At 39.4% G+C, this 23,071-nt stretch overlaps 1 protein-coding gene across 1 annotated transcript in view; it reads left to right on the top strand.

Annotated features, from left to right (window-relative positions):
- LOC150084926 (MFS-type transporter SLC18B1-like) overlaps positions 1-23,071 on the top strand; it is a 47,109-nt gene that overhangs the window by 7,424 nt on the left and 16,614 nt on the right. Inside the window, exons 2-5 of the mRNA XM_090376392.1 lie at positions 14,768-14,863; positions 15,536-15,609; positions 17,398-17,545; positions 18,222-18,290. Coding sequence (XP_090232518.1) covers positions 14,768-14,863; positions 15,536-15,609; positions 17,398-17,545; positions 18,222-18,290 — 387 coding nt within the window. The remainder of the gene's footprint in view (positions 1-14,767; positions 14,864-15,535; positions 15,610-17,397; positions 17,546-18,221; positions 18,291-23,071) is intronic.

The raw sequence follows: 23,071 nt of genomic DNA, 5'->3' as shown, positions 1-23,071 counted from the left end.
ATGAACTCATATCAGGCTTAATGTCCAAGTCTGCAGATGATACAAATGTTGGCAGGTTTGTTAATGACAGCATGCTACTGCAACAGAATATAGAAAACTTAGGCAGATGGGCCGAGAAATAGCAATTGAAGTTCAACATTGATAAATGCAAAGTACTGCATATGGGTAGCAGTAACCCCAGAGTAACGTACCAACTGTGTGGTACTACACTGAGGGTAGTGTATAATGAAAAAGACCTGGAAGTAATTGTGCAGTCAGATATGAAGTTCTCTGAGCAATGCAGACAGGCTTCCAGGAGAACTCATGGGGTTTTGTCAATGATATACAAGAATTTTCTAGCAGCGATAAGGAGGTGATTATCCCATTGTACAAGGCAATGATCAGGCTACATCTTGAGTAATGCATACATGTCTGGAGGCCTCATTTTAAGAAGTATGTGGAGCTGCTGGAACGAGTACAGAGAAGGGCAACAGGATTGGTGAGCGAAAAAAGGTGTGCTCTTAACCAATTAAAGGCTTCAGTTCTGCAAATTGTAGCGTCTGGAGAGTAGGCACCTGCGAGGCGATCTGATTGAGGTGTTCAATGCCGATGAGTTTCTTCCTCTTGCTCAGGCTGCTCACCAGAGGCCATAAATTCAAATTAAGGAAGGACAGTTGCAGAATAAATGTGCTGAAGTTTGCCTTTAGACAGCGGGTGGTTGATTGTTCGAACACTTGCTTTCTTGCATCATTTGCCACTGCTAATACTAATGCTAATAAATCATAGTAAATGTAAAGATAATGGTAACTGTTTCTCTAATTTTATGTTATGTATATAATTTAAGCTGATTATATTATTCATTTATCTGTTTATTATTAATTCTTATTATTGTTATTACATATTTAATTTACATATATATATTTATTTTATTTTTTGCTGGTCTGCTTAAAGTGATCTTGCAAGTACTGTATTTTAATTAGGACAAGGTTTTACTGTATATATATAAACTTGCTGACAGTTGTGGTACAACCAATTGTGCCTCCTACTATAGCGCTCCAGATTCCTATGATCGATAACTAAAATCTCAAATTCCCCCACCATAAAATATTGTTCCCACATCTAGGACAGTGCGCGCATAATCTCTCTCTGGCTTCTAGACTCCTTTCAAAAGAAGGCAGTTAAGTTAATTAATGATCCCTCTCTTAAAATGTCTGTTCACTCCCTGTTTCATAGACTTTCTGTTTCTGCTGCATGCCTTTTCTATGGATACTTCCATGGGCACTGTTCTTCTGAATTAGCTTCTATAATCCCCCCCCCCTCTCTCTCTTCCAAACTAGTCCGCACACGTGCCGCAACCAGTCAGCATCGTTTTACTGTCCAACTTCAAACTCACAGAATCAACTTTTCTTCTTCCTCGTTTATTCCTTCAACTTCCGTTTTCTGGAACAACCTCCCTTCACAATTACAATCCACAGAAATTCGTCTAATATCATCAGGTATCTTCTTTCATCTTCTCAGCCTTCAACCCACCTACTGTACTAAGTACTATAGGTTCTAAAACCTTTCGTGTTTGAGATTTTCATTTAAACAATCAATTAATTTCAATGAGGCCTCCTTACCTACGTGTGTATTTTCCAGATGCTGCAATCTGCAGAACTTCTACTTTGTCCTCTACTAATCTTGTTGCGCTCTTCTCTGCACACTTTCCAACAATTCTACATCCTTCTTAAAGTGAGGCTTTCGGATTTCTATGCAATACTTAAGATGCAGCATATCCATTGCTTTATACAATGGGACAATCATATCCTTGTCATTCCTCGCAAAATTCCTGTATATCATATCATTGACAAAAGCCCCATAAGCTGCCCTAGCAGCTTATGTGTACTGTTCAAAATAAAAAGCTGTCGTATTAGGGCCGCCCGAGAGTTTCCTCAGCTATCTGTGTGTATATGTCAGTAAATTGCGTTCGTTCCCTAGTCGGTTTGCCTACTTTGTTGGACGAAAATCCCGAGTTTGAGAAAAAAAAAACTTGCTATTCTCGCCTGAGAACGATTAACTCAGTAACGGAATGTAAAAAGTCTATAAAAGTTCCTTGCTTAATTAATGGGATTCGAATCCCCACCCTTTCACCCCGTGTTGGTATCTGTATCGTTCAATAAAATGTCATATTAAGGCCACTCGGGAATCAACTCATCTGTCCATGTGTAATATGTTCATAATTGTCCATGTTCTCTGGTCCATTTTCCTGTTTTGGTGGACGAAAAAGTCCATAAAAGTTCCCCGCGTTATTGACGGAATTCGAACCCAAGTCTTTTCCATCCGGTTCGGGAAGGCCGTTGATTATAACCACTACTCGCCGACCGGGCTAGCCAGGTAGGTAAAGTGCCTGCCTGGCAACCCAAAGGTCGCGGGTTTGAATCCCGCCTCGGGCTTGGATCAGAGTTAAATGCAAAAACTTTGGAAGGTGCATTATGGCCACAGAAGTCGATGCGCCAACAACTAACAAAAAAAAATAATAAAATAATAAAATAACCACTACGCAACAGTACAGATAAGTCTGCACACAGCGCGGACTTGTCTGTACTATTCATAGAATTCCGTGTTGGACTGTGTAATTACTCTGATTTAATATAGTTCTTAAAGACAGGAGAGAATATTCAGAAATCTCGCTGGGGGAACATTTTACGCATCTAATTTACTGCTAAGATTACTTTATTTTTTTAATGTTCTGTGTGGAAAAAGGTATGTCTGAATAAAGTGATCTTAGAATTTTTGCTTTAACTGAATACTGAAAGAACGCTTTTTTTTTTTTTTCTGTTTGTTATTACGATAAACAAAAGTGAATATTGATTAGCAGTTATATTTACTGCAAATATTCATCTGTGCCAGTTGTTCCAAACTTTATCAGCTGATGGCATCCCTTTACACAGAACCACAACTTGGGTCGGGTGACTTATACTCTCAAAATTACGGACGCAAATAAAGTAGAACGGAGTCGAAAGATTCCGATTCGAAAGTAGAACGGAGTCGAAAGATTCCGTTCTACTCTATTTGCGTCCGTAATTTATTTTATTTTACAACAGAAACCGGTTTACCGTACGACCAGTCATCCGAACTGAAGAGCCAGGCGGATAAATTCCATGAAGTTTCTCTCTGAACGCAAACAGCTACTCTATCTTCCTCGCTGTTCCAACCTTTGATTCGCCTGATAAATCTATGGGTTGCATCAGATGAATCAAAGCCTTCCATCTTTTTCTATCTTCCCAAATCTTATCTTCTGTGATTCTCTCCCACCCAATTCCCTTCGTTTCCACATCTTCCCTAATCTGATCTCCCCATCTTTTCCGGGGTCTTCCTCTCAGCCTCTTCTTGTCCATTTTCATCTCAAGCATTCTTCTTGGTATTCGGGTTCATTCTCTTGTCCAAACCATCCAAAACCATCTCAAACGTGATGCAGTCATCTTCATAAAACTTTCTATTCCCATGTTCATTCTAATGTCAATATTTCTAATTTTGTCTCTTCTAGTTTTACCCAGCATAGTCCTTAACACCTTCATTTCTATTGCTTGGATTCTGCTGGTATCTTTTTCATCCAGCCTCCACGTCTCAGCAGCATACGTCAAAATAGGGACAAAATATGCCCAGTGGCGGATTTAGCACTTGAGAGGCCCCAGGCGCAATTAAATTTTGAGGCCCCCTCCTATAAATATTTTCGGGACCACTACAGTGTGCATTCTACGCGCACGTTTTTACTAGATTTGGTGTTGCGGTTTTAATCATTTTGGTTGCGCAATTCTTTGATACATATTTTATTAATTGGAAATTAAAAAATTAATTCCCAATTATCACTTGCTATAAATGTCATGTTGTTGTTATTTGGTTTTAGGAGCATTAGCAACTAAGGCCATATTGCTCCGGGAATATGCGGTGGTCATTCCCTGACCTTTCCCCATCCTCCGTATTTGGTGGTCTCGAACCCCGGTCTAAACAAGAAGCGTGTGCTACGCACTGCTGCTCCTTCCCACCTGGCTCCGGAGGCACCTAAATGTCACGCCTCATCAAACAATTCAGTTTTGATAAATACATAAACAATACATAAGATATTACAGATACTTACTTGATAACAAAACAAAAATACTCCTACACTAAAACACCAACCACACCAAACTCTAGTAATTTGTAACAGATTCGTGAGTGAAATATTAGTTCCGAAAGCTATTAAAAAAGACGATGCTCCGTTACATGTGAGCCAGCGCAGTAGTGATTTCAGAGGCTTTAAAAGACTATAAAAGTCTCTTTAAAGTCTTTTAAAAGAGTTTAAAAGACGCTTGCTTATTGGTTCCTAATTAGTTTTTTTTTTTTTTTTTTTTTTATGAAATCCCCAAACACAAAAAGGTATCAAAAGCTATAGTACTTGGTACCGTGCATCATGGGTTGAAGGAAAAGTATGGGGGGGGGGGGGGAAGTAGCGGATTAAGATCGGTTGAGGCCCCTGCGCAGAAGAAAATATTGGGCCCCTTAAAAAAAAAGAGAGACAGGGAAAATAAAAATACATCTTAACCATTTTTTTAAATAAATAAAAAATATTATGTACTATTAATGTTTTATTTCCAATAAAATTTGAATATAATATATGTATAATATAATTAATAATAGCATAATAATAATCACAAAGTTTTGAACTAATAGTTGAACATATTAGTTCAATTAATTTGTGGGGGTTTTGCATATAAAGTTGGGGTTTTGCGTGGGCCCTTCAGAGGTCGGGGCCCAGGGCGCGCGCCCGGTGCGCCCGCCGTTAAATCCGCCTCTGAATATGCCCTATAAACCCAAATAGCTACTGATTATTAAAATATGTTGCATTTATTGAATCCTTCAAAAAATAAATTTGAGATAGTTCTGTTGTTGTTGTTGTTGTACGGTTTTAGGCACATTAGCAACTTAGGCAATATTGACGTATATATAATCGTCTGTAAATTGCGTGTGTTTTGTGGTCGATTTGCTGTTTGCTGGACGAATAATGTTTTTTCCTTCCGAGTTTCCAGGAAAAAAAAAAAAAAGTGCCCCACGCCTGAGGCCGACTAACTCAGCCACGTTAGTGAAAAAGGCTCATAAAACTTCCTCACCTCATTTGATAGGATTCGAACCCAGGTCTTTTCCACGCGATGTGAAAATAAAGTGATTATACCAACTTTGCTGCCCACGAACATCGGTTTTAGATAGCGTTAATGGCACCCACTACTAAACATAGGCGACTTCCAGTTTGAACTACTTATCTATTCCAGTGAGAATCCTCTACCCTTCCCCACGTTTTATTCAATACATGCACAATTAGAATGTTTGGCATTTGAAAAATGTTTCAGTATATTTATCCTACTGTATACATTTTGGGATTTTGATAACACAAACACAAGTGAAATCTAATATGGGAATATCGTTTAAAATTAGCATACCGGCCATAAAAGTAGATAAAAAAAAGTAAACATCTAATTTGTAATAAGATAGTTTACGAAAGCGTCTTGATAAGAAACACTGAGCTTGGTCCGAAATATGAACCAGTTTTCTTATCTAAGCTAGCTGGTTGTACACTATGTAGATATCTCAAGTATCAGAAAGTCTAGACTTCCTGCAACCGCATTTTTAGTTTACGATTTCAAGTAGAACAGCTGTGTACTTTCGGTTGGCCACGAGAAAAATTGAGATTTGTTGCTGTAGATATATATTTATTATTATTATTATTATTTTATTTGAAAAAAAAAATTAAATCCATGAACTAGAGTCGACTTTTTTGCAGAATAAGCATATTTGTAAATTATTTGAAATGCAGCAACGTGCGTATGAAGACAATGACTGCACCAAGGACGCAAATGCTCCAACGAAGGAGATCACTTTAAAGGAATTCCAAGAATTGTTTCGCACTGCTGAAATTTTCAAACAACCCTTATGAACTTCGACCCAAACCTGGATCGGAAAATGCAAGTCTACCGAAACATAGACAATGATTTCAGCTGCTGTAGTGAGATGTATGCCGAGAAAAGGAAACAAAAGAGTGTCCAAACTACTTTAGATAAATATTTATTACAAAAGTAAATTACGTATATGAACTGCATAATAAACTGAATTGTTTCAAACATCTTTGTTCTCATTTATAGTTATTAGTCTAAAATAACTGGGGGCAGAATCAATTACAATTGTTCTCTTTCATCAGTGGCTTGCTCGGGATTCTGATTGGCTAAATAATGCATTAGCATTAGTGGAGGCATATGATGCAAGAAAGCAAGCTTATACAGGGTGTCTCAAAAATATTGGTACAAACGTTTAGGGGAGGTAGGTAGCATCTAAAGGAATGTGAATCGCATAGGAACCCATCACCGTAAGTCGGTACACGGCGCTGTTCATCTGTTCGCAAGAGGGAAAATTTCTGGTTTACTCATTCAAGCAGTAGTCGCCGCACAAAGAGCATGCATCGATATACGAACTGTGAGCTGGCAGACATGCACCTAGTGTATGGATTAGCAGAGGGCCCACACGGTGTGTGCCCCCATGCGGCACAACATCGCTTCGCAATAAATGTGTGGGCAGGTATGGTCGGTGACTGCTTAGTCGGCCCATACCTGTTACCACCCCGCATGAACTCCGCTAAATATCGGATCTTTCTTGAACAAGTTCTACCAGGGTTACTTGACGATGTTCCAGCAAATGTGAGACGCAACATTTGGTTTCAACATAACGGGGCGCATGCCCATTATGGAAGGTGTGTTCGTGACCATTTGAACAGGCGTTTTGGTCGTCGATGGATTGGCCGTGGTGAACCCGTTGCCTGACCCCCACGCTCACCAGATTTATTGAGCCTTGATTTCTTTCTGTGGAGGGCCCTCAAATCTATCGTGTATGAATCGCCTGTGGAGACGGAAATGGATCTCGTGGCGAGACTCGTCTGCGCTGCTGCTACTGTCAAAGAAACTCCAGGTGTGTTCGACCGTGTCCGCCAATCCATACTGCGTCGGTGTCACGCATGCATCGCGTCTCATGGTGGAACCTTCGAGCATCTGTTGTAACATCATGAAATGCATCCATCTCATACTCCATTGTTAATATTATGTCAAATAAATGTTTGCCACTAATTACTGACTTGTGTTATTTCTGCTTCTTGTGCCTCTGCTACTAATTTCCCGTGAAGTTTCCGGTTATGGGTTCCTATTCGATTCGCATTCCTTTAGATGTTACCTACCTCCCCTAAACGTTTGTACCAATATTTTTGAGACACCCTGTATAGCATCGGCAAAAAAAAAAAAAAAAAAAAAAAAATACCCTTCCCATTTCACCCATCCGGTCACTCCAAATGTTTGGCTAGTTTTTCCTTCAATTTATTTAAGCTATCAATTTCCACAACGACAGATGGAAGTTTTTTCCAGAAATCAACTACCCACTGGCTAAAGGCAAAATCCGCACATCTTTTCTACAACTGTCTTTCCTCAATTTCAATTTCAGGTTCGTAAATCTTGACAAGAGGAAGAATCTCATCAGCATCGCGCCTGCTCAAACCATTCAAGGCCTCATACACCTCAATCAGATCATCTCGCAGGTGCCTCAATGTTAAGCTGCCACTTCAATCTGCCCAACTTTTCTAGATCCTGTTGCAGTAGTATACTATTATTAACAACCCTACCAACCTTTGTTTCATCTGCAAACTTGGATATTAAGCCTGATATAACTTCATCAATATCATTGATAAATATATAAAACAATAATGGGCACAACACCGAACCCTGGAAAACTCCACTATTAACATTAGTCCATAAAGAGCTGTGTCCATTAATTATCACTCTCTGTCTTCTCCCACTCAACCATCCTTTTATCTGTTGTAGCAACTTGTCCTTAATGCCAGACTGCTCCAACAGTATTAAAAGCTTTCTTGAAATCCAAGTATATGATATCAAAATTATTTTTTTCATCCAGTTGTGACCACATCATAGTATCCAATCAAACTGGTCAGACAAGACTTTTCCTTGACAAACCCATGCTGTGTCTGAATTATTTCTGCTGTATTGTGTAGATGATCCTGCAATGCTTCTTTAACCAGTGACTCCATTAATTTCCTTTGAACAGAAGTCAAACTAACAGGTCTGTAATTACTCGTTTCACCCTTTGATTCCCCTTTGTGAATTGGAGATACATTTACACATCTCCAGTCCGTGGGGGCTTTCTCCGAGCCCGAGGATGCTCTCATAATTATGGCTAAGGGTTTGCTTACTTCTTTTGCTGCCTCCTTTAATATAACTGGATAGATCCCATTCACCCCAGGTGCCTTTCTTATGTTTAATTTCAACAATTACTCATCCACATTGCTCTCAGTTATTACAAAACCATTTAACTCCCTGTTAGAGTTTAATAAACAATCGGCCCTCTCCTCCTTGAATAATTCCTCATCTGTGAATGTAGATGCAAAATCTTCCTATAATTAAGATAAGATGTTTGTAATTACTCGTTACCCTTTGTCCCCGTTGTGAATCGGGGATATATTCGCACACAAAACCGCTCCTGAATCCAAAAATGCTCTCATAATTATGGCTAAGCGTTTACTTACCTCCTTTTCTACCTCCCTTAATATAATTAGACAGAACCCATCCACCTCACGTGTCTTTTTATGTTAAGTTTCAACAGTTTCTCTTTCCCTTTCCCCTCTGCCATCACAAAATCGTTTGGTTTCTTCTAAGATTTTGATTAACTTCTGACATTCTCCTCCCTTAAGAATTCCTGATGCGGGAATGTAAATACAAAATACCTATTCAGTTTTTCCGCAAACTGGGTAGGATTATTAACAATTAGACCATTGACATAAAGTGGACCAATGTGATCCAACCCCTTCCTTCTACTGTTAATTTAAGTATAGAGGTCTTTTTTATATCTGCCACAAGCTTCTGTATCACCTGATAATTTATATGCATCCCATGCATTTTTCTTCTCTGCCACAAGTTGCATCATTCGTCTGACATTCATTTAAGTCTAAGCATGGAACGATATATCTTAGTTAGTATGAAAAGCTTAGTAGTTTCTGCGTAGTTCCTGCGTAGTTCTTAGTAGTTCCTGAATGCTTCCCATTACAATTTGCTGTAGTCTGTTGATAACATATTCAGATGGTTTCACCGTGCAGAATTTAAAAATATATTTCAGAATTAAAGAATTTATGCCTGAGGCTACTGTGGTCACTCTTAGAAAACAAAAGTCCTTCCCTTTACGCTTGACAGTAGTTATGTCTTGAAGTAAATCTCTCATCAGTACACTGTGATCACTGCCACTTAGTGGGTCTTTGATCTGCAGATTCTAATGTTGCTGTTGATAATCAGATCAAGAATATTGGTTCTTGTTACCTCTCTAATATGCTGCTATAGAAACAGTCATCCAATGAATCCACAAAAGTCTTTCTAGTGTGTGACTTACCAACTCCAAGTTCCAGTCAATATCTGGAAAGTTGAAATCTCCCATTATAAATATTCTGATTTACTGGCCCACTCCATTTCTCTGTATAGTTGTTTGGTGTACTCATCACAGTCATTAGGCCAATAAAGTATTCCTACTCTAATTTTCGTTTTCCGCATGCTTATGTCATACCAAACTCAGTAAACTTTGCACTGGAAACCGATGCCGACTGGATGCACTGTCTTAGATTTAATATGCTTCTTAGCTAAGAGCATAACCCCTACCCACCTCCTGTCTTTTGTGTACACGTACTCCCATATTCAAATTCTGCATCCCTTATGTCTGTTTGACACCATATCACTTAGACATAAGGGTGTAATCCATTAACCGCCAACTCCAACCTACTATAGGTCCTAATGTCTTTCGCGTTCTTCAACAGAGAAGGTCCTCAGCAAACCATCTCTGTTGCCAGAGAAGATTTGCTGAGGACCGCGCAGTGATATTCAATGCACCCTCTTTTCATGGCTCTGAGTTTGCTTGACAGGTGCTACTCCACAGAATCGATCATTGTCAGCGAAGGAAATGCACGATGTAGGCAGAAAGGTTTACTTTTTATTAAATGTCTTCTTTTGAAGAAATTGTGGTCGAGATTGTGCTAGAGGAATGAGGAGTAGTGCGTGCATTGAGTGTGGTACCTTGCTACATTAGGATGGTACCCTAGCAGTCAGGCATTATTTTTACGTTTCTTGATTCTTCCAGAGTTTTGTATGTCCAGGAGGAACCCGCTGCAACTTCGATCTGCTCTCCGAAATCAAAGAACCTCAGAAGTCTTCTTGCCATACTGAGTATAAACGGAAATTTATATATTTATTTAAATGAAATTTATACTGAGGCTATCAAGAAAGAGGATAACAACAGAAACTAACTTTTGTGTACCAGCTGCACAAAGGTTTAAATAAAACCGTTAACAAATCTGGTGATTCGCTAAAGCATAAATAAAATTATTATTATTATTATTATTATTATTGCTGCTATTATATTATTTCTCCCTGATTAGGGGTTCCACCTCGTGACGAGTACTGCTGCCAAATACACAGGGTGGTTGTTGTTATGTCTGATGTGACTGTTGGTCGAGGAACTCTCTGACAATCCTACAGGTGTTCAGGATTGCGACTTTCTGAAGTTCCTTGTAGGTGTTCACTGGGAGACCTATTGCTGCTAGGCTGTTATGTAGTGTCTTTGGCACCATACCTGTGGTTGACATGATGACCGGGATGTTCGTTACTTGTTGCATATGCCACATCTCTTTTGATCTCCTGTCCTAGGTTCGTCTTCTTCCTGATTTTCTCCCCATGTGTTTTCTGCAGGTTGCCAGTGTTGGGTACCGCTATGTCAATCAGATAGGTAGCCTTTCCCTTCTTGTCCACAAGAGTTATGTCCGGTCTGTTGTGCGGGATTGTCCTATCCGTTATTATGGCGCGGTCCCAGTACAGTTTGTGGGTTGGGGTCTCTAGTACTGCCTGGGGTTCGTACTTATAGTGTGGTACACTTTCTTCGATCAACTGGTATTTCCTTGCTAGCTTCTGATGTATTATCCTGGCTACCTGGTCGTGTCTATGAGTGTACTCAGTCTGGGTGATCACCTTGCATCCCGCGGTGATGTGTTGGATCGTTTCTGAAGCCAGGTGGCATCGTCGACATGTGTCATCTAACACTCCGGGCTCCTTCGCCATGTATTTTCTATAGTTCCTGGTGTTGATTGCCTGGTCTTGGATGGCGCGCATGAATCCTTCAGTCTCGGGGAAGAGCGTCCCGCTCGTGAGCCATGCATTGGAAGAAATTTTATCTATGTGACCCTGATGGAAATCATTCTAGTATCTGTCATGGAGCATCTTCTCTGCCCATCTTTCTAGCTTCGTTTGTACCTCCTGGTTGGGGGGGGACTCGTCGCTTAAGTTGAGTGGGGTATACCACTTGTCTGCCTGGTGGAGTGCTGCTGCTATGTGTTTCTGAAAGTAATCCTTAAGGTTAACTATCGCTGTCTTCTGTTGCTCAATGAGGTCTATCAGGCGCCTTCCTCCTTCTTCCTGGCAATTGTCAGTCTCTCTCCACGACAGCTCTCGGGTGTTGGTGGCTCTTGGTCATCATTGTCCTTGTCTTTTTCATGACATCCTCCAGCTCGGTGTTAGTCCAATCTATGACCCCGAAGGAGTATGTTAGCACTGGGACTGCATAGGTGTTTATGGCTTTAACTGTGTTCCCTCCGTTCAGCTTTGCTTTCAGCAGGCTTCTGAGTCTCTGATGGTATTTTTCGGTCAGGCAGGCCTTAATTTCCTTGTGCTGTAACTGCTGAGCCTGCATCATCCCCAAGCATTTGTAGGCCTCTCCCTCTGCCATGGCTTCGATCTCTTTACCACTCTGCAGCTGGTAGTTTCGGTTGACTAATTTTCCCTGACACAGTCCGTGGGTCTTGCATTTGTCTAGACCAAATTGGATCCTAATATCATTGCTGAACTCTTCGGTGATCTGGAGTAGTTGCCGAAGGTGCTTCTCGGTTCCCGCGTCGAGCCTGATGTCATCCATGTACATCAGGTGGGTGAGGGTGTACAGGTTCTTCCTTCCTTCTTTGAGATTATATCCGTACTTGCTACTGTTGAGCATAGTAGATAGCAAGTAAAGTGGTAAACATAACCACAATGGACATTATTATTTTTCATTATTTTTAGGCCACCCGAATAATGAAATTCATCTGCCGTGCTGTGTATCTTATGTCTGTTAATTGCGTATGTTCTATGGTAAATTTGCCTGTTTTTCTTGACGAAAAACCCCAGTTTCTAGGATAAAAGACCTTGCTGTCTACGCCTGAGACCGACTAACTCAGCCACTTAGTGAAAAAAGCCCATTGAAGTTTCTCTCGTCATCGACGGGATTCGAACCCAGTGTGGGGAGGACGGTGACGATACCACTATGCTAACCACGCAGACTAACCACAATGGACTCTTTTTTTTCTTTTCTTTTTTTTTTTTTATGTTCTTGAGACAGGGTGGCACCTAGGCAAATGCCCATCTCCACCTTGAACACCTGCAACAGCACAAAACCTCTGTGAAACGATCTGAAACAAGTGTGTCAGGCCTCTTCGAACTAGCGAGCTGCCAACACCTGCGCAGCTGCCGCCTAATGCCCGTCCCAAGCTCGAGGAGCCAGGTCCGAGTCCATTATTCACTGTCAGTGCTGAGCGCACTAAAATCCCAGATGCGCCGGAAGTAGTGCAATACCGGCGGGTGCAACCACAATGGATTCAGAGCATCTCCCTGAAAAATTCCTCTCCTGATGAGGATTGGCCTGGTTGTGATGTTTTCGGCCTTAATGGTGGTACTCCGTTTCGCCATCGTTTCTCCAAGGAGGTTTGTCACTATCGGATTGACTTTGTAGATGTTCAGTGCCTCCATTAACCAGCTATGAGGCACGGAATCGAAGGCCTTGCGGTAATCGATGTAGGCTGTGTACATTTTGCGGCGCTTCTTGTAGGCTTGCTTCATAACTGCGGCAGCTATGGTTAATTGCTCCTTGCATCCTTTGCTCCTCCGCTTGCATCCTTTCTGCTGTTCGGCCATTATGTTCTGGCTCTCCAAGTGGTCTGATATCTTCTTGCTTATGCAACTAGTCAGGATCTTGAACATTGTTGGGAGGCAGGTGATTAGCCTATATTTCACTGGGTTTCTTTTATCTTCGTCTTTACGCTTCAGATATGTGATTCCTTGAGTGAGAAACTTTGGAATTGTCTCTGGGTGCCTTATCATTCGGGAGAACTGCTCTGCCAGGTGCTTTTGTGTGTAATGAGCTTCTTGTATCAGTACTTGTGGACGTTATCTATTCCTGCAGTTCGCCAGTTGTGAGTGTTTTTGATCGTCTGTTTTACTTCTTCTTCCCGAATCTCCCAACCTCTCATTTCTTGTACGTCCTTGGTTTTCTTCCGTTCTATTCTATCCAGGTGGCTCGGCTGTTATGTCTTACTTCCTTGCTCCATATGTTTCCCCAGAACTCCCCAATCGTCTTCTTCTCGGGTGGCCCGTTCCCTGCTTTCCTGTCTTCTCCGAGATTCCTGTAGAAGCCTCTTTGTTCCTCATCGAAGATTCGGTTGTTTATTTTCCTCTGGAAGCTCTCTTTGTATCGGCGTAGAGCCTTGCTGAGTGAAGGAGGTTCTGTTTCAATGTGTCCAAGTATCCTCCTATTCTCTGATTCTTTGTCTCATGTTTGCCGTGCACGCTGTCTCTCTCTCTCTCTCTCTCTCTCTCTCTCTCTCTCTCTCTCTCTCTCTTGGGGATGCTCTTCACTTTTCCAGTTAATTTCTTACTCCTATTTTCCCGTTGGTTCTGCTGAAGTCTTCTTTCCCAAGCTGGTGATTCCTTCTGTTTTCGGTCCTTCTGCTGCTGGTCTCTCGCTCCTCTTCCACCTTCGTGTATTGTGTTACAGCAGTACAATACACGGCTGTGTGGATGGCCTCCAATGTTGCACCATTTTTGTCGAGTTAATGTGGTATTATGTGCCAATTCAGGTGGTCTGTACCTCTCCACAAGGTTCTATTCGGCCTCTGATTCGGTATCACGTGAGTCTTTGTGGGGTCCATTCTTTCGAATTCTGTTAGGGCTTTCTTCCACTCTATTCTGGATATCATAACCTCGTCTGTTTCTGCTTCAGCTGCTGTGGGTTGTATTTCTTCTTGCTCTTCCTCCTCTGGTTCAGTGGTTGTATGTTCTTCCTCCTCTGGTTCCATATTCTTTATCCTTTGTAGTTGATCGCTCACGTCCTGCTTGATTTTTTCCAAGATTGCAGGAGCTATCAGGTTCTTCGTGACTGTGGTCCTTCTCTGGTACGCTATTCGCTGTTCGGTGACCTGAATATCCGGGAATCGTTTCGGCCACTTGGTATGTAGTGTCGCCCTGTAAGTTGTCATATCGGTCTCCAGCTTCGTTATTTCGTAGTATGCTTGCATGATGTACGTATTCATTTCGATGAATTGCTACTGATAATAATAATAATAATAATAACTTATTATTATTATGCAAGCAAGCTTGAAGCTTTTGTTGCACCAGCCAAAAAAATTCTGAGTTACTCCGAAAGAGAGAGAGAGAGAGAGAGAGAGAGAGAGAGAGAGAGAGAGAGAGAGAGAGAGAAGAATGATGATATCCAGCTCAGAACTCTGGGTGTGCCAAGCCCATACTCACCCAAATGTGAGCTCCTGGGGTTAATTAATGTATATCATAAAATTTTTAGCACCCACTGTCTTTATTCTTATTGTTTCGGACTTAATTCTTATCTTCAAAATATGAAACTGAGACATCAGCTTTAACCTTATTAATTATTGCAGGCTAAAGAAAAAGGCCTGAGTGCTGTAGAATACTCTTTTGTGTTCGGCGCATACAGTTTAGCCCAAATCATATTCAGTGCTATTGTGGGAAAACTGGTAAGTAATGCAAAGTGAATTGTAAATTATTAAAGGTTATTTGTTTTTTGGTGTTATTTTCATGTTAAAAAAAAGCCTAATTCAATTTCCAAAAGGCTAGTTTACTCATTAATAGAATTAATACTCGAATTATATACAAATTTATATGTAATTTAGAGTACATATGTATATAAAAAATAAATAATTAGTGTGCGCTTAAATAAAAATTATTTGCTAATTAAGGGACTAATAGAAAACATTCTGTGCCACTGATGTCAGTTAAGATAATGTTATAATTATAATATAATAAATTAAAATATAATATAATTAACTCATAGAATTAAGTTATACTTGTAATAATCATCGCATTGTTCTTTATGTATTTATCTAAACATAATATGCTGATGCTTTAATTGCCTTGATGCTTACTTTATGCTACCATTTTGCTGAGTAGAGCAGTATAATTTGAGATTAATTCTTAATTAATTGATTAGTTTATTAATATCAATATTAACAAGTTACTTAAACAACAAAGGGTTGTGAAAGAACATGTTTGAAAAAACAGAAACCTTTAAAGTTTAAAAAGGCGAAAGTTTTAAAAGCAGAAACCCACTTCACAGATCTTATTGAGATATAATATTTCAGATTCAGTTATAAATCTTTTTTTTTAATACTTTGCTTTGTTTTATGTAGCTGTTTGAAGTTGGACCAAAATATATTGCCATTGCTGGTCTCGTTCTTACAGGAGGTTCCACAATACTTCTAGGGTAAGAAGATATGATTTTAGTAATTGCGATACAAAATCTTTAAAAATATTACTGTGTATATTTTATGAAGTATTTTTATCTTCAAAATTTGTTAGAATAGAATATGCCTACCTAAAAATCATTTACTTTGAAGTTCGAACTTGACAACGTACGTTCAAGAACAATTTTTCATTTAAAATTGTAAACGTTTTTCTTTATTAAAAATAGTTACATTAATTATTTACTTTATTTATTTATTTATTTATTATTTTTTTTTTTTTTCAGATTCTGACTCCTACATTTTTTTTAAAACGTCCGGGATGAATCTATTCTGAAAAAACTCTTTGCCTTTTATAAAAACCAAAAAAAAAAAAAGATGTATTCTAAAATATTTTTAATATAAATAAAATATATTAAAAGAAAAAAGAAAAGAAAAGAAATAATAATTGCCGTATGTCTATGGTTCGCTTTTAATGAAATTTGAAATGGCTCGACAAATCTCACAAAAAAGCTCAGAGAATTGACTACTCAAAGTTAGTTCAATTCTCTAGGGAAAGATCCTTGAGCATATTCAGAGGTGCCATAAGCATGAATTCATTTTCATGGACGATAATGCTCTTCAACGTAAGATTTAGATGGTCAACGAGTTCCTTGAAAGGAAGAAATTCTTTGAATGGTCAACGAGTTCCTTGAAAGGAAGTAATTATCCGAATGGATTTAGATGACCAACAAAATCTCTTTCTTGGTGATTCCTCTCTCTCAGGGTATCTCGGGAATTTTTTTTTTTTTTTTTTTTTTTTTTTGGCTGGTGCAGCATAAGTCTCAGGCTTCCTTACACCATATGGCTAATAATAATAATAATAATAATAAAAGTTCTTTGAAAGGAAGAAATTTTTCTGATTTAGATGGTCAACGAGTTCTTTGAAAGGAAGAAATTCTTCGAATAGAAAAGGGTTTGAATCTAAATCACTGAACGTTATTTGGATGCTTAAGTCTTATTGGTCCAACCAACCAGAAACAAATTATTCAAATATTCATTGAGTCAAATGCAGGCCAATGTGCTGTAGCGCATTGGCCTGTATTTCGTTAGGTGAGCTTCTTGGGAGAGAAAGTCGGTCGAAAAATGGCATGGAAAAGACTACAAAAATCTCTGTGCGACAGTGTTCAGGCTTATTATTCATCTCGTCTGCTGCTGGACGTACTGTAGGATCCACTCGGTGGTTCAGAATTTCTTCTCTATATGTAATTGCGTGCAGACTTGGTCAGGTCAGCGTCTAAATCTTGAACTGTAACTTGCATCTAAAAAGGTAGGAACCTTTCTGCAACTACGAAGTGCCAATGTCATCTTCCAGCAAATGGCTATCATTGTATCAGTTTCTGAATACTTTCGGAAAGGGCTACAATAATTAAAAAAAAAAAAAAAAGAATGAATGTGGGAAACTACATCTACAGTTTATCCAGTTATACTATTGAAAAATATGCTGCCATTTGTAAGTCACAGTTTATTTCGCTGTTGTACGAGGTCTTCAAAATACGGTATTTTTCGGACAATAAGACGCACCCAGTATTAGAAAGCAAAATTTGGGAAGAAAAAAAAATATTGCGTATATTTGAAACACAAACTCACACGTGCTTAATAAAATGTTTCCGAAAATTCACCCTCTTATGGTCTGGAAAATACAGTATTAATTAGAAATACCGGCATTCTTTTCTGTAAACACTGCACAATACGGAATTATCCTTCATAATATAAAACTCGTCTTGGGTTGAAATTGGCATGCTTTAATAATTATTATTAATTTTATTAAGGTGTTTAGAGCATTCCCCAGGAGGAAAGGTATTCTTGGGTCTAAGTATAGCTATTAGAATGGTCGAAGGTGCAGGGTTTTCGGCATATTTGACTAGCGTACTGACTGTTGTAGTGAAAATGTTTCCTCTCAGCCCAGGATATTACGTGGTAAGTAAAACGGAAGGAAATAAAGATTTATTAAAAATTCAAAAATGATAAATTGTTTCCTTTATTTTTAATTAAATTATTCCAATAAGGTGTTACAATAGTCGTAGCAAAGACAGGCAGGGGTGCTTGTAATTTGATTTAATTTCAAGGTGAAATAAATGCATTTTTACAAACCTTTACGTTATGTGTACTTATTTTCCGCTTGAGGCGCTGCCAGCCGCCACCCTATATACTCTATTGTTGACGCGTGAGCAAATGTATTTTCAGATAATTTAAATATTAATATAATATAAATTTTAAAGTCAAAATATTTCATACAATTAAAATTTAAATTACTGTTAATCTTTACAATCTGGTACCCCTGATGATTGATCGTCATGAGTAGCAGTGATTTTAATGCCTTGCATTGAGGAAATTCCTCAAGGGCAAAAATCGGGAACTCGTTTTCCGATTTTAAAACAGCTGCAAGGAAGGGATACCATAAGATTATGAATATGAATTTCCCAGTGCCTGGGAAATTCATATTATACCGATATGTATGAATTTCCCAGGCACTGGGAAATTCATACATATGGGTGATTATTTGCAAGAATCGCTGTCTCTTTATTTCACATTGAAAATAAGATTTTAATTGATATGCCTTTTTGTTTCATAACTGAAAATTTTGTTTGTACAGGGATTAACAGAAACAGTCGTCACGATAGGTATGATTGCTGGACCACCGACTGGCAGTTTTCTGTATACTGTAAGTATAAACTATTACATTCTGATTTTTGAAGATAACTTACTTAAAGGACGCTTTCATCCCATTAAATTAAAAAAAAAAAAATTTTATTTTGCATGAATTATAATTGGAAACATTTCCCTCTTTCCCCAGTATTTCCTTAACGACCACAGTTTACGTTGAATCAGAAAATATGCACGCAATCTCAATAAATTGGTTTTTACAACACTAACTCAATGGAATCCATTTCAAGCTGCTTGGGAGACTAGGGGTCATAAAAAACACACCACAGATCACATTGCCATCTGTGTAAAACAGTATAATAATTATGATAGACATTTTTACCTTAAGAAAATTGTTGATTCTGTCCAAAGCATTTTCAGGAAATTTCTCAATGGTTCAATTAAAAACGTAAGGGCAAAAATCACACCATTAACGTTCCATCTGAAATAATAATGGCAATTTATAAATCAGAATTATCATTTTAAACTCAAGGCTGTGAAGAATTTTAGCTGATTGAGAAATCAGCTAAAATTGAATTGCTTATGTTGAGAAGCACATCTGCTATCAGAGATTGCTACAAAGTGCAGCACTATCGTATCCAGGTATCATCGCATGACGACCAGGTTTTTGAGTGTTTTTTTAGATAAACATAGGAACACTTATATGCATGGTTAGAGGGAGCATATGCCCCCTCTGTCTTCCCCTGAAGTGTACGCAGGCTGCCAGAACAGCCCTTGTCAATGATATACAGGAATTTTGCTATCTGGCATAAAGAAATGATTATCCCTTTGTATAAGGCAATGGTCAGGTCACACCTTGAGTACTGCATACAGGTCAGGAGGCCTGATTTTTGGAACGATGTAGAGCTGCTGGAACGAGCACAGAGAAGGGCAAAAAGATTGGTAAGAGGAACAAAGGGTTGCCCTTATTCCTTTGTTCAATGCTCAGGCAATGGTCAGGTCACACCTTGAGTACTGTATACAGGTCTGGAGGCCTCATTTTAAGAAGGATGTAGCGCTGTTGGAACGAGTACAGAGAAGAGCAACAAGATTAATGAATGGAACAAAGGGTTGCTCTTACGAAGAAAGGCTTAAGTTTTGCAAATTACAGTGTCTGGAGACTAGGCACCTGCGAGGTGATCTGATTGAGGTGTATAAAGCCTTGAATGGTTTGAGCATGCTCAATGCTGATGGGGTTCTTCCTCTTGCTCCGAATAATCGACTGAGAGGGCATAAATTCAAATTGAGGAAAGACTGTTGTAGGATAGATGTGCGGAAGCTTGCCTTTAGCCAGCGGGTGGTTGATTGCTGGAACAAACTTCCATCTGTCGTTGTAGAAGTTGATAGCTTAAATAGATTCAAGACAGAACTTGACAAACATTTGGAGCGAGTGGATGAGTGAAATAAGGGGTTTTTTTTTTTTTTGGCTGATGCTATATCAGCTTGCTTTCTTGCTTCATGTGCCTTTGCTAATGCTAATGATAAAGTGGAAACAGAAAAATGCTTTCAGGCACCAGCTTATATCCCAAAATTGAATCTATAACGATCTAGTCCAGGAAAATATTAATTTGAACACATACGATGAAAGTGCATAATATAATACTAAAAGTAACCGAACGCCTGTATGTTTCAAATAACTTTTTATTGATACAATATTTAATAACATGTCGGCCCACCTTTGACCTTAATCACACGCTATATCCTCTTCGATAAATTACGAACTAATTTTTGATAGCAACGCCTTGGGTCTAGCTATCAATGAAAAATATCAGATGGGTCGAGGCCTTGAGCAACTTCTAATAAGGAATCATCGTTGTATACTATATTAGCAAACAAACAATTCAAGTAAATGGCTATCCGATCACAAAAACATATACCACAACGCAGCTTTCTAACGTTTCAGGAACCAACGATACTTTGTCTGCATGCTGCAGCTCTCTTGAAAAATCCGACGAAATGCAGCTCCCTTCGCATCGCACTTGTACTAATGTCACTTCAATTCCTAAAATCTCTCTAAACTCACAGTTGACAGTATTCGATGATTAACGGAATATATGTAACGCTCCTCTGAGAGTTCTCTGGATCCCTTTCCGTCAATTACTGCAGTTTTCCCAAACGAACGTTTCTCGGCTGTAGTAGTACCATGAAGTTTTCACTTGTTGGTAATTACATCAGCCACCATTGTTGTAGGGTTGCAGCTTTTACTGCATTGGCTCGAACTGTTTGATTGCTAATATAGTGTCCTATGATTACTCTTTGTTGGAAGTTGCTAAGCTCAAGACCTCGAACCGTTTGCTATTTTTCGTTGATTTTAACATGGAGTACTTATTCTCGAAGTAGATAGCAAGTTGGTTCATTTTTGCCAATTGAAAGGCGAAATATCCACGTACACCATATTCCATTACTGTACAGTATATGCATATTTAATGTTAGTAGTATCGGTATCGGAGGACGGTATGAACGAAATTGACTCAGAATCCTTTGCGAAAGGGCAGGAGCTACACATTGGGGGAGGGGGGGATCGATTTATATTTTCTGGCATTGGTTTGTTGTTTTTCTCTCGATAGATGGCGATCGTGATAATTACAGAATTTAAATTTCAGATTATTTTTATTTTGGGGTCGGCGCGTGAGCCAGGGTTGGTATGATTAGTGAGCGGGCATCATTCCTTGCGGCTGTGCAGGTTCCCCCATTAGATGCCATCTTTGAATGTATCGGTTGTGACGTCATAGTGAATTTTTGTGAATATTTTTAACGCTAATTATGTGGCAATACATTGTGGGGGTTAATTGGAAAGGTGCATTTTGGGGATGCTTATGCTGTGGGTGGCCGAGACGTGGCGGCGGCCCTCACACAGGTACCTGAAAATAAATCCTTGTTGTTTCCATCTGTTGCTGAGACCTGAAAATAAATTCATTGTTGAACGAAATTGACCCACAACCAGGAGGCACAAACAAAGCTAGAAAGATGGGCAGAGAAGCCTCCATGGCAGACACTACAATGATCTCCATCATGATTACATAGATAAAATTGCTTCCAATGCATGGAAGCAATTTTATCTATCGATTTATATTTTCTGGCATTGGTTTGTTTTTCTCTCGATAGATGGCGATCGTGATAATTACAGAATTTATCACGACAGAATCACGAGTTGGACGCTCTTCCCCGAGACTGAAGGATTCATGCTCGCCATCCAAGACCAGGTAATCAACACCAGGAACTATAGAAAATACATCGCCAAGGAGCCAGGAGTGTTAGGTGACACATGTCGACGATGCCACCTGGCCTCAGAAACGATCTAACACATCACCACCAGATGCAAGGTGATCACCCAGACTGAGTACACTCATAGACATGACCAGGTAGCCAGGATAATGCATCAGAAGCTAGCAAGGAAATACCAGTTGATTGAAGAAAGTGTACCACACTACAAGTACAAACCCCAGGCAGTACTAGAGACCCCAACCCACAAGCTGTACTGGGACTACACCATAATAATGAATAGGACAATCCCACACAACAGACCAGACATAACTCTTGTGGACAAGAAGGAAAAGGCTACCTATCTGATTGACATAGCAGTGCCCAACACTGGCAACCTGCAGAAAACCCATGGGGGAAAAATCAGGAAGTACACAAACCTAAGACAGGAGATCAAAGAGATGTGGCATATGCAACAAGTAACGACATCCCAGTGACCCTACATAATAGCCTAGCAGCAATAGGTCGCCCAGCAAACACCTACAAGGAACTCCAGAAAGTAGCAATTCTGAACACCTGTAGGATAGTCAGAGAGTTCCTTGACCAACAGTAACACCAGACATAACAACCACCCCTCTGTACTTGGTAGCAATACCCGTCACGAGGTGGGACCCCGAATCAGGGAGAAATAATATAAGAGCAATAATAATAATAATAATAATAATAATAAACTCTTAGTCTGCATGGAAGCAGAGTTGTATCATCACTGTCCTCAGTGATGATACCAGTGTGAAAACTCTATGGTTCGAATCCCGTCATTGATGAGAGGAACTTTTATTGCCTTTTTTTTTTTTTTTTTTTCACTCCGTGGCTGGTTAGTCAGGCTCAGGCGTAGTTGGTAAGGTTTTTTTCCTGGAATCCGGGGTGTTTCATCCAGCAAAGCTGGAAAATCGACCAGAGAACACACGCAATTTACAGACACAATACACATGGGTAGTTGAATTAACTCTAATAAATATTTTTTAATGAACACGTAGGCAACGCTTACCTTGCCTACTCACTTGTGGTGGCCCAGTAAATCAGTTAGATTGACTGAGAAATGGCAATTGAAGTTTATTATTGACAAATGCAAGGTTCATCATATTGGGAGTAGTAAGTAGTACTAGTCCCAGATTAATCTACCTACTGTGCGGTACCATACTCGGGGAAGTGAAGAATGAAAAAGGCCTAGGGATAATTGTGCAATTGATATGAAGCTGTCTTAGCAGTGCAGAAAGGCTGCTAGGACAGGATTTTGTCAATGATAAACAGGAATTTTTTCCAGCAGGAATAAGGTGATTGTCGCACTGTAAAAGGCAATTGCCGGGTCACATCTTGAATACTCTCTCTCTCTCTCTCACAGGGTAACTCAGAAATTTTTTTTAGCTGGTGCAGCACATAAGCCTCAGGCTTTCTTGCACCATATGGCTAATAATAATAATAATACAGTGTACAGGTCTGATGGCCTCATTTTAGGAAGGACATGGATATCTGTTGGAATGGTTTTTGTTTGTTGTAGGACTTTAGGTGCATCGATGAAGGCTATATTGCACTGTAAAT

Source organism: Mastigoproctus giganteus, chromosome 6, assembly GCF_048544385.1.
Source record: "Mastigoproctus giganteus isolate SK-2022 chromosome 6, ASM4854438v1, whole genome shotgun sequence".
NCBI classification, from domain to species: Eukaryota; Metazoa; Arthropoda; class Arachnida; order Uropygi; family Thelyphonidae; genus Mastigoproctus; species Mastigoproctus giganteus.
This window is presented reverse-complemented; position numbering and strand designations above follow the sequence as displayed.